The sequence below is a fragment of the Thalassophryne amazonica genome, chromosome 12 (assembly GCF_902500255.1).
Source record: "Thalassophryne amazonica chromosome 12, fThaAma1.1, whole genome shotgun sequence".
NCBI classification, from domain to species: domain Eukaryota; kingdom Metazoa; phylum Chordata; class Actinopteri; order Batrachoidiformes; family Batrachoididae; genus Thalassophryne; species Thalassophryne amazonica.
The window spans coordinates 29239051-29255201 of NC_047114.1; the positions used below are offsets into that span (position 1 = coordinate 29239051).

The window sequence follows — 16151 nt, forward strand, 5'->3', positions numbered from 1 at the left end:
CTACACACCACAATATAAATGTGTAAGTAAATATACATGTGTCTGCAATGGCATATTTTTTGATCAAAGTATATTTTTTGATCAAAGTATTTTTATTAGTTTTTTCCATTTTTACACACAAAACAAACAACACAAACATAAAATAACCCTCCCGCCCCACCCCTACTAAACCAGATCAACTATAATAATAACTAAACTGTACAGGCATCTAAGGACACACAAACACAATCTTAAGTACCATATGTTAGTATGCATCACAGACCCTGATAGTATTTAAACTAAAACTTCTGCAGGCAAACTCTCAAAATAAGATAGAAATGGCTGGCATGTATCAAGATAAACCTTGACAGATCCTTTTACAGTATATCTGATCTTCTCCAAATGAATATGATACATAACTTCTCTCATTCATTGACCATATGAAGGTGGATGTAGATCCTTCCATCGGCAGAGAATGAGTCTCCTGGCCAACAGAGAACAAAGCGCAATCATAGCCTTCTGTTTTTTACTGAATAGGGCCTCCAGAGGGACAACACCAACCAGAGAGGTCAGTGGAGATGGATGGACAGTCCTACCACAGATTGCAGTAAGTGTGTTGAAAACAAATTGCCAATAACCATGTAGTTTTGGACAGGTCCAGAATGTGTGAACCAATGAGGCCGGGGACTGTTTACAGCGGTTGCAGGCCGGGTCAAGGTCAGGTTTAAACTTTGACAGTTTGTCCTTAGACCAATGCAGACAATGGACGACTTTAAACTGAAGAACAGAATGTCTCAGACATATTGAAGATGAATAAAGGTTCTTGATAATGATTCCCCACATTGAATCTGATATGGTTTCACCCAAGTCCAGCTCCCATTTGTGTTTAAGGGAGTCCAAACTCATCTCATAGTGATAGCTCAGCAGTTTGTAAATCCTGCTGAGTGTCCGTTTTGGAAAAGTTTTGCACTCCAGAATTGAATCCACCAAGTTCTTAGAGGGACACAAAGGGAAACTAACAGAGTTTGACCTCACAAAATATCTGACTTGGAGATATTTAAAGAAATGTGAAGAGTGGAGACCAAATTTCTGTACCAGCTGATCATAAGAGGCAAAGATATTATCTACATAAAGATCATAAAGTGAATGCAAACCTTTAAGAGTCCAGGTATTAAAAGTTGCATCAGTCAAAGAAGGGACAAACATGTGATTATTTGACACTGGGGCAAAAAACAATAGTTCTGTTAAGTGACATGACCTCCTGAACTGATTCCAAATTTTCAGTGTGTGAGTAACAACAGGCTTACAGGTATAGGTTGAGAGTGGATTTGTAAATGGTAAATGAGAGCAAAGTAAAGCAGATGCAGAGCTGGATGTGATCGAGGCTTTTTCCAGAGCCACCCAACTAGGGAGATTATCTGTGTCTAACCAAAATAATAAGGCTCTAATATTCGCTGCCCAGTAATAAAACATAAAATTGGGCAGTGACATACTACCAATGCTACGGGGCATATGTAAGATCCTTTTGCCATTTTGAGGATGCTGTTTATTCCAAATAAATGTGGACAACTGACTATTCAAATTGAAAAAAAAAACAATTTTGTCAAAAATACTGTCAAGTTCTGAAACAAATACAAAATGTTGTGTGGGCCGCCAGAAGAGGAGGTACTGCTGGCCCACCACCAGAGGGCGCCCTGCCTGAAGTGCGGGCTTCAGGCAAGAGAGGGCGCTGCCGCCACGGACACAGCCGGGGGTGACAGCTGTCACTCATCATCTCTTGACAGCTGTCACCCATCTACACTACATCATCTCACTCCATAAAGACCGGACGTCATCTCCACCTCGTTGCCGAGATATCATTCTACCTGTGAAGGTAATATTCTCTGCTGTATCTAAAACTGTCATAGTCTGAACTCTTTTTGCAGCCGTTTTCCTGTGGTGTTTCTTATCTGCTGGATTGGCGTTTGATGTGAACAGCGACGGCTTCGCTTCACACCCAAACCAGATAAGTGGTGTAACAGGAGCTGCACGAGTGTGTGATTAGAGGTGGAGGTGACTTTCCACCTTCTGACTGTTTTTGTTACTGGGTGTGCACACACCCACATCTCAGTGTTTGTGCTCCTCGCCAGCAGTACCAGATCCGACAGTCGGGGACGGTGATCACCTGGGAATTCAGGACTTGGCGGCTCCAGTGTTCACCAGGTTCTGTGGCGGTGGAAATCGTGTGGTCCCGGCTCTTCTCAGGACAGACGTCTTCTATCCTCGAGCCTGCCCACATGTCACCTTTGTGTATTGACTGCTATCAGATTCTGTGATTGTCTGTATCATCGTTGTGCACATTCACAACATTAAATTGTTACCTTCTGGCTCATCTATTGACTGTTCATTTGCGCCCCCTGTTGTGGGTCCGTGTCACTACACTTTCCCCAACACAAAAATTTAGATAATATTGTCATTGTGATTGAATTAATCCTTCCCCCAAGAGAGAGAGGTAGAGTTTGCCACCTGGTGATATCATGCTTAAGATTTGCCAGAAGAGGTGAATAATTAGCCTGGTAAAGCTCCTTATAGCCTCGTGTTACCCAAATGCCGAGATATTTAAATTTTTTTAGTGTTAATTTTAAATGGGACATTGCCCTCAAGTTTTGCATTTAAAGAAGACACAGGCATGAGCTCACTCTTCTGGAGATTAACCTTACAACCAGATACTTGCCCAAATTCTTGAAGCAAAGCAAGTAGTTCAGGAATACTAGAGAGAGGATCTGAAATGTATAAAAGGGTATCATCCGCATATAAAGAAACCTTATGTTCCATGCCAAACCAGTTTATGCCCTTAATAAGTAAGTTGTTACGCAGCGCTACTGCCAGTGGTTCTATTGCGACTGCAAATAACAATGGAGAGAGTGGACATCCCTGTCTTGTACCACGTTGTAATTTGAAATAGCCAGATATATTATTATTAGTGCGTACCGCTGCCATTGGAGATGAATAGAGTAGTTTTACCCACAACAGAAATTTAGGGCCAAATTTAAAAGACTCTCAGGTCTTAAAGAGAAATCTCCATTCCACACAATCAAATGCTTTATGAGCATCCAGCGAAAGTACAACTTCATCATTCTTATGACCGTGTGGAGCAGAAGTATATAAAACATCAAACAGTCGCCTGATATTAAAAAAAGATTGACATTTTTTTACAAACCCTGTCTGGTCAGATGAGACAATCGTAGGGACTGCAATGGCATATCTGACTATGACGTCATCATATGACTTCTGTGTATTTTCTGATCAAAATACAACATGCTTTAGATAATCCATCTAGGCTGTTTACCTTGACTTTGAACTTTGACTTTTGACCAACCTACTTCAACATCTAATGATCTGTCAAGGCTACTTGGTTGGTAAGATGTTTAAAAAAACGTTATCTTTGGAACCATATTTTTCTTGCCCTTTGACCAAGATACTTCAAAATCTAATCACTTCTAGATATTTATCCAAGAAACAGTTGCATCCAGTTTGATCCATCTACACTTCTTGGTTGTTGAGATAGTATACAAAAAAAGGGGGGTGGGGGTTTCTGGACCATATTTTTCTTCAGCTTGACCTTTGACCAAACTACTCCAAAATATCTGTCTGGGCTGGTGAGATGTGCAAATAAATAAATAAATAAATAAAAGCTGTTTTGGGACCATATTTCCCCTGACCTTGGCTTTTCACCAAACTATTCTGAAATCTAACCACCTCTAGGTATGTATCCGATTGATATTCCCACCATGTATGATCCACCTAGGTTTCACTGTTGTTGACAGTTGTTCATGAACTGTATCTGGGAAGCCAGTGACCACTGCGAATAGGGCAGTTGGAGTCCAGGGAAGAATGGAAGACAGCCAAAGGCCAGGAGGCAAACCACAGTGCCGTTGGTCCCATTGTTGCTGGGGAAGGACAGGCAGAGGCAGAGGAAAGCCCAGTGGAAGAGGAAGGTCAGCACTGCAGGCACCAGGAAGACCCATGTAACCCCCGCGAAAAGGCAAAGCCAAGAGGCACAGAGTAAAATGCTCCAGCCAGAAGGGATAAGATCAAGTGGCTGAAATCCAGCGAGTCAGAAGTATGGCAGATACTGGACATGGACCTCAGCCAGGTGCTACGGTCCCTGCAGGGTAGTGTGGAATCCAGGCTTAACATGTTTGGAGAAATTCTCTACCATGAATACAAGGACAGATTTGGAGTAATTACCAGCAAGAAGCCCACCTTACCAAGGCAGAAGGGGAGGAGAGAGAGAGAGAGAGATAGAGCAGCTTATTCAGGAGGGGCGGCAGCTTCATAAGTGCTGGAGAAAGGCAGACCAGACTGAGAGAAAAAGTCTAAAAGGCCTATGGAATGACATCAGACAGAGACTAGCCCACCTATGGACGGCAGAGCGGATCCGAAGGAGGAGAATGAGGAAGGAGAAGGAGCGAGCAAACTTCTTCAAGAACACTTTCAAGTTTGCTAGGCAGCTGCTGGAGGAGGCAAAGTGCGGGACATCGGAGGTCTCTAGAGAGGAGCTGGAGAAGTACATCAGGAGTCAGTATAGCGACCCAGCGAGGAATGAGCCCCTAGGCCCATCAGGCTACCTGCCCTGCCCAGACCCACCATCATTTAAGTTCAACATCCTCCCCCCGAAGCTGAGTGAGGTCCAAGAGGCAGTAAGAAAGGCTAGGTCAGCATCAGCTCCTAGTCCCAATGGGGTACCCTGAAAAATGCAGGACAAGACCAGGCTGGTGCTCGAGTTGAAGGAGTCAAATGACCAGGCAGTGAAAGCCGCCAACGTCCGGGTCCACACCGACCGTAAGTGGGATACCTAGGCTGAAGTTGCCAAGGCAATAAGCAGGCTGCAGCGCAAAGAAATCATCGGCCGAGTGGAAGTAGGGAGAGCTGGCCTTGGATATGGAGAAGCCCCAAAGTTCTGGTCAAAGGCAACTAGGAAAGAGAGGAAGGAGTTGATTGTGGCTGAGGTGATGAGTATGGAGAGCGAGCATCTCAAGATCAAGGCCATTGCTCAGGGACGCCAGGAGGAATAGACTACATGGGAGGGCGTGGTTGGCAAAACATTAATGCGGCCAACCTATGGAATATCCCGCAGGCTAGGCTCAGCTTTCTGGTGAGAGAAACGTATGACTCCCTCCCCTGCCCATAGAATCTAGAACTCTGGCTGGGCAAAGAGGAATGCTGCCCTCTCTGTGGCACCAGGAGTGCAAGCCTCAACCATATCCTGTCAGGCTGCAAGACTGCACTCTCCCAAGGATGCGACAGAGGGTGGCATGATCAGGTCCTTAGAAAGCTGGCGGAGGTCCTAGAGGGGCAGAGGCAGGAGGCAAGCAAAAGGCACCCTTCACCAAGGGACCGGCACATTGACTTTCTTCATGAAGGGGAGACAGGAGCAAAGACCACTCTGCAAGCTCCTCGGAGGCTTCGACAGTCATCACCGCTTGCGACCCAGGACTGCAATATGAGAGTCGACCTGGGCAGGAGGCTGCAGTTTCCTGCCGACATCATCACCACAAGGCTGCGTCCAGATATTGTGCTGTGGTCCAGCAGCACCAAGACAGTGCTTCTCATAGAGCTAACTCTCCCGTGGGAAGCAGGTGTGGAGGCGGCATGGGAGCGGAAGAGGCTTAAATACTCTGACCTTGCAGAAGAGTGCAGGGAGGTGGGCTGGAAGACCACTATTTACCCTGGGGAGATTGGCTGCCGTGGCTTCGTGGGAACATCAGCCATCCACCTCCTGAGGGAGGTGGGTGTGTGTGGGGCAGGTCTCCGAAAAGCAACAAAAGACCTGGCAGAGGAGGCGGAGAGAAGTAGCTTCTGGCTTTGGCTCAAAAGGAGGGATACATGCTGGGGCACAATCTAGCTCAAGGGCAGGCTGCAGGGGGTGACTGGGAGACATCCCAGTCGCTGCCCCGTCACCAGGAGATGTTCCGGGTTCAAAGGGGCGAAACGTCAAGGATTGGTGGTACCCGGCTGACGACCCTGCAGCAGGCCAACCTGTAGGCACCGGAGGAGGTGCATTAGGGAGCAAATACCATAGCAGGCGAACACCTACCTGTGATCATGTACACATCCCAACAACAACAACAAAAAAGTGATTTTCAGACCATGTTTTGTTTGACCTTGTCCTTTGACCAAACTACTCCAAAATCTAATCACCTCTAGATATTAATCAAAGTAATATTCTCACCATGTTTGGAGGAAATCTGTCTGCCTATTAATGAATTATTTGATACAGTTCTGGTTGGATGTTTATATACCCTCATTGCTGGAATGAATGTCATGGTAATTTTGGGCTGTTATTGATGTCTTTGAACTGTTCTTTTGCCAGGGTGAAATGACTGTATAACGTACATTATTAAATAAATAAAATGGCTGGATTCACATGCAGATAGATTAACAGCAAATGATGTTTGTATGTATGTATGTTTTCATATTGTTACTCTCTGAATTAAGGGACTCTAGTTCTTGTGACTGACTTCTATTGGCTCTCAGCAACAGAGGGGCATTCCTCCCATGTCGCATGGTCAGCGAGTGATCATAAAGGTGTTATGTTATTTCAGGCCATGTTGTTCATCCTCATCATATCTTATCAGACCAGACAGATCCATGATTTTGCCGATGGTGTGGCATTTTTTTAGGTCATTATCAGTGACATGTATGCTTAGGGGACAGTGTTCTTTTATGTGGCCCACATCTTGTTGGGGTTCTCCACAATTACAGCTACTATCCATTTGGAGGCCTGACCTTACTATGTTTTACCCTGTTTTACATACTCCAGTGCGTGCCCTGTTTCATGCGCACCACTCTCTCCTATGTAGTTTATTTCCTTTCACTAGTTTTTCTTTGGGGTCTTGTATTGTACTGATTGCTTCAGACTGAGCTTTCCATGTATTTCTCCTGTAGGCTTTTACTGTGGTCCCTGCTGAGAGTTGCTGGACTGTTGCAAAAAATTACCTTGATCTGAGGCGACTGGGAACTACTGTGTGTGCAGTCTGTCTGTTGTTTGGTCTTTTCAGCTCTTGCAAGTGCTTCCCTTCATATTGCTGGAGGTGCTATGCCAGCTAGTCTGTAAAGGCTATTGATAGGTGTGGGTTCAAGGGTGCCTGTGAAGAGTCTACAGGCCTCGTTCAGTTCAGCATCTACCTTGTGGGTGTGGGATGATAAGCACCACACAGGAGCACAGTACTCTGCTGTGGAGTAGCAGAGGGCGAAGGCAGTTGATCTTAAAGTATATGGGGTTGCTCCCCACTCAGAATTGGTGAGTGCTTTGAGAATGTTGTTTCTGCTGTTTATTTTTATTTGAGTTTTTTTTATGTGTTCACTGTAGGTGAGAGCTCTGTAGCAGCCAGTCTGTTCTGTGTCAGCCTGACCCGTCAGATCTCAGAAGCTAAGCAGTGTAGGGTCTGGTTAGTACTTGGATGGTAGACCTCTTCGGAACACCAGGGGCTGTGTGTGTTTCTCCAGGTAAATCTGGAGTCAGCATATATAAATCTACGAGTCTTGTAGTGGTGTGGTTGATCATTTGTGTATATGTTGAATAATGCTGGGGCTAGTACTGATCCTTGGGGGAGACCGTTCCTTTGCTGTCTCTGCTCCCTTTACCTTCCATTTCTATGTAGAAGCATCTATTTCTGAGGAGACTTTCTATTATTTGGACTATGTGTTTTTTACCATTTGTGCTACTGACAGCTCTCCACAGCTGCTTCTGTCGGCGGCCACACCTCCTGTCAGTTTAGCGCACACACCAAAGCCGCACTCATGGGGCACTTAGACAAATTTCACTGCCAGCACAACAGTGATTGTCTGCTGACTGTTGTCGTGTTAATAGTGGGAATGGCCACATATTTTCCATTTTCTAAGTGCCAAACAAGCGATGTTAGATGTTTGTGTCACCTGGAATTTGGCCGACACCTGCAGCAAGAGGGATCGATGGGTTCACACAGCACACACTCTGTCTTTCAGCCGCTGGGGTGCGGAAATCAATGTAGCAACAGGTGTATGAGGCAACTACGATTTTACATGTTTTGCACACGATTCCTGCTTCATGCGCACTTTATGTGCAAATCAACCAAATTCGCACTCTGTGTGAAGGGACCCTTAAGGACCTTACCCAAGGGCCCTTAAGGAGCTTTCACAGTGGCGTATTCGTACAGCTGCTCATTGCGGTGTTGTGAGTCACTGAAATACGCCCCAAATACGTGCGTGCTCAGTTTTTTCCGTTGTGCATTCCGTTAGTAGAGCTGCGTATTGCGCCGTGTGTGGCTATTTTAATACGCCCGGAGTGCGCGCGTACCTCAAGTGTTCATTCCGTTCATATAGCTGCGTGTTTATGTGCACAGCGCGTGTTTCTTTTGCCGCAAAAAAAGCCACTTCCCCCTTTTTTCAGTTCTCAGACGGCTGCGCTTGAAAATCAGTGGGATTTTATCATGAGAGTGTGTGTTCACGTGTGTTCATGTGAGCGGTCTCTCTCCTCTATCAGACTGCTAAAATAAAATAAAACCGATCTCTCTCTCTCTCACACAGAGAGAGAGAGATTTTATGAAATGATGCGACACTGAGTGTGTGTGTTCACGTGTGCACACAGTGGAAGTGCACCCTGTTCTCTACTGCATGGTGTGATGCGGCTTAACAGAGTCATTTAACATTATTATTGTTATTATTTTTTTATGCAGCGAGTGAGAGTTTATTTTAGAGTCACAGCTCTTTTCAGCTTTGATCAGACTGATCGATCAGGGCGTTTGATGAGCACACTGACATGCAGCAAGTGGCGTTTATGAGAGGGAGAGCGCGCGCGCACGAGAGAGCGCCTTTATGAGCCTTAAGGAGACTCACTCCTCTGAATAAAACCTCTCTCGCTTTCTCGCTCTCTATAATCACAGCTGTGACTATTTAAAATCTCTCTCTCTCTGAGCGAGAGAGATTTTATTTAGAGGAATCTGAGTCTCCTTATAACAGTGCTCTCCTGCGCGCGCATGCTCACTCTCCCTCTCTCTGTGTGTGTGTGTGTGTGTGAGAGAGAGAGAGTGGTTTTATGAAATAATGCGACACTGAAACAGTCCTCGTCCAGTACAGTGAAGCAATGATCTCGCAATATTTATAGCTCCAGAAGAACAACAGGCAGATGTGAAGTTGCGCACAGTCCATATTGCAGCGTGGGCGGGCTCACAATATCGGACAGTAGCACGGCACTGCGTGGACTCCCGTGGAGGCTCCATGCTGTGCTGTACGCCGAAGAAAATTAAACAGGTTTAATTTCTTCCATCCTACGCGCGTAGCCCTCAACAGACTGCTACATATTGAGAAAAAACTCCACGTGAAGTGGGCGGAGAGCTGCTCATTAAAGCGTAGATGATACGCTGTAATGAGCAGCTGTACAAATGCGCCACTGTGAAAGCCCCTTTAGTGATTTTCTGATCAGGCTGGGGTTTGAACCAAGGATCCTCTGGTCTAAAGCCCAACGCTTAACCACTCAACCATCACCTCCCCAAACTATTAAAAATCTATAACGGTGGACACACCTTTCCAGACAAAGACTTGCTTGTTCTCCCCATTGTCTAGGATGTAGCACTCGTCCTGTGACAACATGGCCTGTTTGAATGGATTTTCCGCAGCCACAAGACTTGTCTTCATGCTGCCGGATGCATCAGAGATCTGCAGGGCAAAAGGCATATTGTCATCAGCAGCCAACTCAGCACACAAAAAGTCTGCAGAGAAGTCAGTATTCACCAGCCTCCAAACTAATCTGTTATAATATCCAAAAGCACGGATCGATCACATACTTAATCTGCTTTTCAGTACAAGATTTACTGTTAATATCAGCTACATATATACAGTGAGCTCCAGAAGCAATGCATTTCGAAAGTTATAAAGCTTTTGGGTTATTTAGATGTTTTAGATAATGCTGTAAATGAAAGTGCAGAGCTTCACACTAAAGGCCTGCTTTATGAAAGGTTTACATGTGTAAAATGTGCAGAAACACCATTGTAATCGCAAAAAAAGTGCATATTGATTGACTGAGCGCACACTGAAGATTGCATCTATCAAATATGCAAAGTAGCATATATTGTCCATCTATATTATAATAGCCAAGTAGCCTCTGCATACATGTATATGTGTGTGCGTGTGTATGGCTTTGATCACAGAGAAATTGGGAAGAGCTGACATTTGCCATTTGTTGTGCTTATGTATTTTGGGTCAAGAATGGACACTGTGAAAATGGAAAGTTGATAAGACTAATATTTTTGGAGAAATGAGTGATATTAACTAACCAGTGAGCAATGGATGTTGTGCTGCAATGCACCATGGGAGTTTGAGATTTTGGGGTTTTAAATCTTGTTATTGTGGCTCATGGTAGTTTAACAGTGTTGTCAGTTTAGTTAAGTGTCACGTTGCTGTTACCAAGAGTGAGTTAAGTGTCATGTTACCATTACCATGAGTGAAAAGTATGCTACATTTGATGTCTTCCGCCACAGTCTCTGTTTGTGGGTGTGTCAAATTAAAAGCACCTGCTTGCAGCAGAACGCAGAAAAGACAAAACGTTCTGCGTGCGGGCGTGCAACTTCAATCCCAGACAAACAGAGAACTGACATTTGCAGTTTGGTATGCTTATGTATTTTGGCTCGAGAATGAACGCTGCTAAAATAGAATGTTGATAGGAATAATATTTTTGGAGAAACTATACATATTAGCTAAAAATTACATTCTGGACTCACATGCCATTCAAGCACTGAGTGATAAATCATCTGTATATTAAAAAGGTGTGTGCGTGATTTTATTTAGTAAGTTCAATGTAAGTACATAATATAATTTTAAATAAGTTAAAAATACATGGATGACACAAGGAAGTGAAAACACTTATTTCCATTGTGGTCCATTTAAAAATCAAATGACAAAACAGATGTAATAATAATAATAATAATAATAATAATAGTGTAGGAGGGTAGGCTGAAAAGTTCTAAGGCTCACTATGATGTAGTTAATGCATTACTCCTTCATGGGGAGCCTTAGAACTTTTCAGCCTACCCTCGTATATATGATAACAAGAACCTGAACAATTTATAAATACATTAAGACAGTAAATTAACAAACAAAAAACAATTACATTACACAGTTCTTTTAAAATCTGTTCATGTCTAAGGTTCTAAAAAACATTCTGGACTCACACACCATTCCAACTCATTATAGAACCTTTGCATAATTTATTACCACCCTTGAAAAATGTCAGCACTACCCAATCTAGAGCCCATGGATCCTCACGGCAACACGCTAGTTGAGTATATTTCCGATCATGAATATGCAATCTGGTGTTTGTCCACCCAAGTGCGCAAAATTGTGGGAACATGCAAATGGTGAGGTTTGTATGTGTACCACATTTTATTAAGGTCAAAAGGAAATTTAGCAGGTGCTAATAGTGTCTGTATTTGCAGGTTAACTACACCTGACAAACTGTAATTCCACAACTAAAGTATGTTTGAGTGTGACATCTGATTGTTGTCATTGATGTGTCACGCTATGTCTGTGAAAGGCACAGACAAACATCAAAGTCCATATGGGACATTGCATCTGTGCACACAGAACCCATAGACCATGAACACACTCACGCAATGGCAATTAAACAAAACAAAAATCTCCCATTTCAGACATTCAATTATTGTTCCATCCAAGGAAACAGAACACAACATAATTATTCACCAGTTTGCTTTGGTACTGTGGATGGAACAATATTTGAATGTCAGAAATAGGAGATTGTCTTGTTGTTGTTGTTATTGATCTTGGGTTTTTTATGTTCATTTGTATGTTTGTTTTAAATGCCAGTGCATGAACATGCTCAGTTATGTGATAGTTTTTTAGTATAATGAAGCAGAAGGCACATGGCTGCAACTGGATGATTGAATGTAATTTTGCACTGACAGCCATTAAAGCACAAAATTTTGATTTGCATACTGCTATCCCTGTCACGTTACCACCCACTATCAATTGTGCATTCAATTTTAGTAGATCTCCTGCAGCCGCACCTCCATGCCAGTGTGGAAAAGTTTGGATTGCCCACATAATTTAGTATTCATTTTCTGGGATCTTTGAAAATCAAGCCCAAAGTGTCAGTGTGTTTGTATGTTCTACTACTCCTCTGAGGTCCTTGTGTAGGTTGATGCTAGAAATGCTCTTAGGAGGGTTATTTTGTCATTTGGCAAAGCTCAAGGCCATTGGAGGCAAAGGTCAACATTTTGTTTCATTTGTGTATTTGTTCCCCTACTTCTCCCAAGTCCTTTGGCTGATGTCCACCATATGCAACATGTGAATGACAGTCAACTGCAAAATTGCCCTGAAAGTGTTTGTTTTCGCAAAGGTGAAGGACATTGGGTTCAGATGTGAAAATGCTGATTGATTGTTTTTTCACTCTGATGTCCACTGAACTTGGCACACATTTGTAAGAGGGTTCTGGAACTGCCCTGATGATATTAAATTCATCAAAGGTAAAAATGAGGTTTTTCATTCAGATTTTCAATAAACCTGGCACACATAAGATGGAATTACACAGATGAGGTCAAAATGGCCAAAAGTCAGTACTGGGGTCAAAGGTCAGATTCAAGTTTTTCACTCTGATTTGCATCACACTTGGCAAACATATGGAGTTGGGATCTACAATTAGCCAACAAAGTCAAATTTGCTAAAGGTCAATGGAGTTAAGGTCATGTCTGCCTCTCTGTCTGTTGGCCTACTACTACAAGGTTCATTAGCCAATTTCGACCGAAATTGTTATGTCAACAAAAGTCAGCCCAAAACTGTCATGAGATAAATTATTTCGGTCAAGGTCAAGGAATTACATTTTCAGCCCAACTTGGATCAAATGTGGTAAAAACACTGAGGTGGATTCCAGAATAGGGCTGCGCAGTCTCATTTGGGGGCGGGCACTAAAGGGGTAAAATATGATGCATATGAAGTAATTTCTCTACTTCCGGGGTACAAACCACAGCATTTCCAATGGGGTTTTGGGCAAATCACATGCAAACAAAGTGGAAATGCAAAGAAAAAGTGACGATGCGGTGGGAAAATGGACATGTGTTGCGGTTTGTTTATGATCCGGAACACAAACGTGTCGAGGTGGTTTTGCAGGCCAGAGAACGGAGCTACTCTGGTTAACTATGTGGGCTAACACTTACCGGCATGTCTCCCACCTCCTCGCCTTTTCTTCTGCACCGGGAACCGAAAAAAAAAAAACTTTTCGCGACTGCTTCGGTGATTGCAGCTGATAACCAAACCATACACCATTTATCCGTGTGAAGTTATGCTGTGTATATATTAAATAGATGCCCCCATAAGTGATCAAATCCCACAATATCATGGAGGCTTCAAACGAGACTACAGTCTCCTATTGTCTTGGCAAGGTCAGCCACTGGTCAATCATTTGGTGATTGGGCTCAAATGCAGATATTGCAATTGCCATTACAGCTGATGGTCTGCACTGTGAGTTCATTTATTTTTTGTTTGTTTATTTTCTACTTTCTGTGATAGGCCTCTCTAAACTTTGTCAATGTCCAAATCCACATGTATTTTGACTGCCAACTGAAACATGTCACTTTTGTCACTCACCATGTAGAGGGCAGCCTTGGCCTTGTGGGTCTTGTCCGACTCCTTATCATCTGTTTCACAAGGCTTAAGGGACGGTTTGGGCCCCAGAACCTATGCCACAGCGAGACGTTAGTCACATTTGGTCAAAGTCATCATTCCAAAATAATCCATATTTACTATAGTAATAGTTATGTTTGCTTCTTTGTTTACATCCCTCTAGAAAAAGTCTGCATGAGGTTCTAGTAGCCATTAAAAATGAGGCGCAGCCAGACATGCAGTCAGTGGCGGTTCGACACTGAATTGCTCCCCAGGCAAGACCTCTCCAAGTACCCCCCCCCCCCCCCAAGAAAACTCACAAAATTTTGCACAAACAACCATTTTTTAAATTATTATTTTATTATTAATATTTTAGAAGTGCCCCTACAACTGCAATTGAAGTTGACATCAAAAGACTGCAGGCTACAATACAACTCTAAAATAAAACATCTGTGAATTGCAAATTTGAATAAACATGCCCTTACATGCTAAATGTCTGTCATTAGACGCTTTTTTAATCTGTCTTTCACTGAGGAACAATTAGCTCTTTTATTAAGGTGCATATTTGTCTCAACATCAAGCTAAATATTTAGCTTGATGTTTGTACATATTAGGCTAAATGGGTGGATAGTTAGAATTAACTAAGCTGCAAACGTTTTAGATATGACAGAAATTTAATAATGTAGTATTTGCCTTTTTTGTTTTTCTCCCGAATTTTTGGTCTTCATCTGTGGATCAATAGAAAATCTAAACTGAAATGCAACTAGCGTTCCCATACCAATGAAATCAAATGTGATTCTTTTTCTCCATCAAATAAACCAGCTAATGACAAAGATAAGCTTCATTTTAAAAGTTAGTATTCTTACTGCTATTCTTCTTCTTCTTCTTCTTCTTGTTATCATTATTATTATTATTATAATTATTATTTTGTCACTGTACATGACAACAAAAAGTTGCCAGCTGCTGGAAAATTTTTGTAAAAACACACAGTCCTGCAGGCACACAACAAAAGGGTCAGATTCAGTCACTTCAGCTAGTAATGTGAACACAGCATATGTTCTAAGCCATCTTTGCCTCTCCTTTCTGCAAACTTTTTCCACGAGTGGGCAGTTTGTCCTCTCCAGTGAGATTCAAACCCGTTCTTACACCTTGTCTGTCTGCTTTCAAAGGCCGCCCGCCTTGTTTGCAGGAGCGCGCCTGTCACCGATTTCCTGCCGCACATGAAGAGGATTTGGCTGTGCCCATCTAGGGATCCAGCCGAATCCTCTCTGTGTGCGGCAGGACATTTCACAGAATTGAGAAAAACATGCAGGAATTATAAGCCTGCATTTATCATATTATGAATGAGATGTGCGTTATTTGGAAGAAAGTCGAGGTGTAACCCCCTCCCACCCACATAACAAAAATCCAAGCAAACATACTAAGTGGTTAGTGCTTCATTTGTGCAGATTGCAGATTTGTGCCATTAAATTTTTCATTTATGCTGCTATGGTTTTTGAGATATTAAAGATTATTTTTAGGTCATTCAGGGGTCACCATTCCCCCAGCTTGCTCCAAAAATGAACCAGAATGGTTCATTTTGCAGCCGTTCTGTGCATTCATCCAGCTCTCTGTGACCACAAAAAAAAAGACACCAGAATGAGGTGGCCGCTTTAATTATATACACCCACTGCCGCAACTGTGGATCACTAAAAAAAAAAAAAAAATTGTTTATTTCTTCCACGGCTTACAGTCACTGTGATCCAACTTTTAACTTTGTGTTATGTCTGCAAAATCACTCTTTTGCACGCTCTCATTCTGTGTTCCTGGACAGCTCTGCACTCCTTCTCGCTTCTTCACTTTGACACCGTGATCCAACTTTTAACTTTGTGTTTGTCCATTATCAGTGGTGGGCACAGATAACCAAAAAATTAACTTCAATAACAGATAATCAGATAACTGAAAAGTTATCGTCGATAAAGATAAAACAATAAATCACCCAAAAATGTATCAGAAGTTACAGATAACCGATAACAGATAAATTCCAATATTATCTCTGGCACATTTACAACTACTAGTAAAACAAATTTAATAGCTTCTAATAATATTAAAAATAACAACAGACCCAAACAATAAGACCACACTTTTTTCTTTCAAGTCTGCCCCTGCTGGAAGCTCTTGTTTACTACAGCGCTCCGAGCACAGAGGCACCCCGAGACCCAAACGATGAGACCAGACTTTTTTCTTTCAATGTTCGGCCCCTGCTGGAAGCTCTTGTTTATTACAGCCCTCCCAACTCAGAGGCACCCTGAGAGCAGCCGTAAAGCCAGCTCTCTACCAACAACAAAACTCCGGTCATGCGGAGGTCTTGAAAAATAAAGTCATATTGAGTTATGGTGTTGATTTTTAAATAACATTAATACCGATAGAATAACTCCATTAATGTCAATTCTGTCATTTGTACAAAGTTAAAATATAACATATCTTTTAATGTTGAATAATGTACTAATTCTGACGTTTTGTAACAAAGAGACAGATCGCAAAGGATTCTGGGTAAACGT

The 16151-nt window shown here is 42.7% G+C and overlaps 1 protein-coding gene across 1 annotated transcript in view; it reads right to left on the reverse strand.

The window, feature by feature from the left end:
• Positions 1–16151, reverse strand: part of scinlb (scinderin like b) — a 64738-nt gene that overhangs the window by 20290 nt on the left and 28297 nt on the right. Inside the window, exons 6-7 of the mRNA XM_034182490.1 lie at positions 13597–13686; positions 9525–9657 (exon numbers count right to left, since the gene is read on the reverse strand). Coding sequence (XP_034038381.1) covers positions 9525–9657; positions 13597–13686 — 223 coding nt within the window. The remainder of the gene's footprint in view (positions 1–9524; positions 9658–13596; positions 13687–16151) is intronic.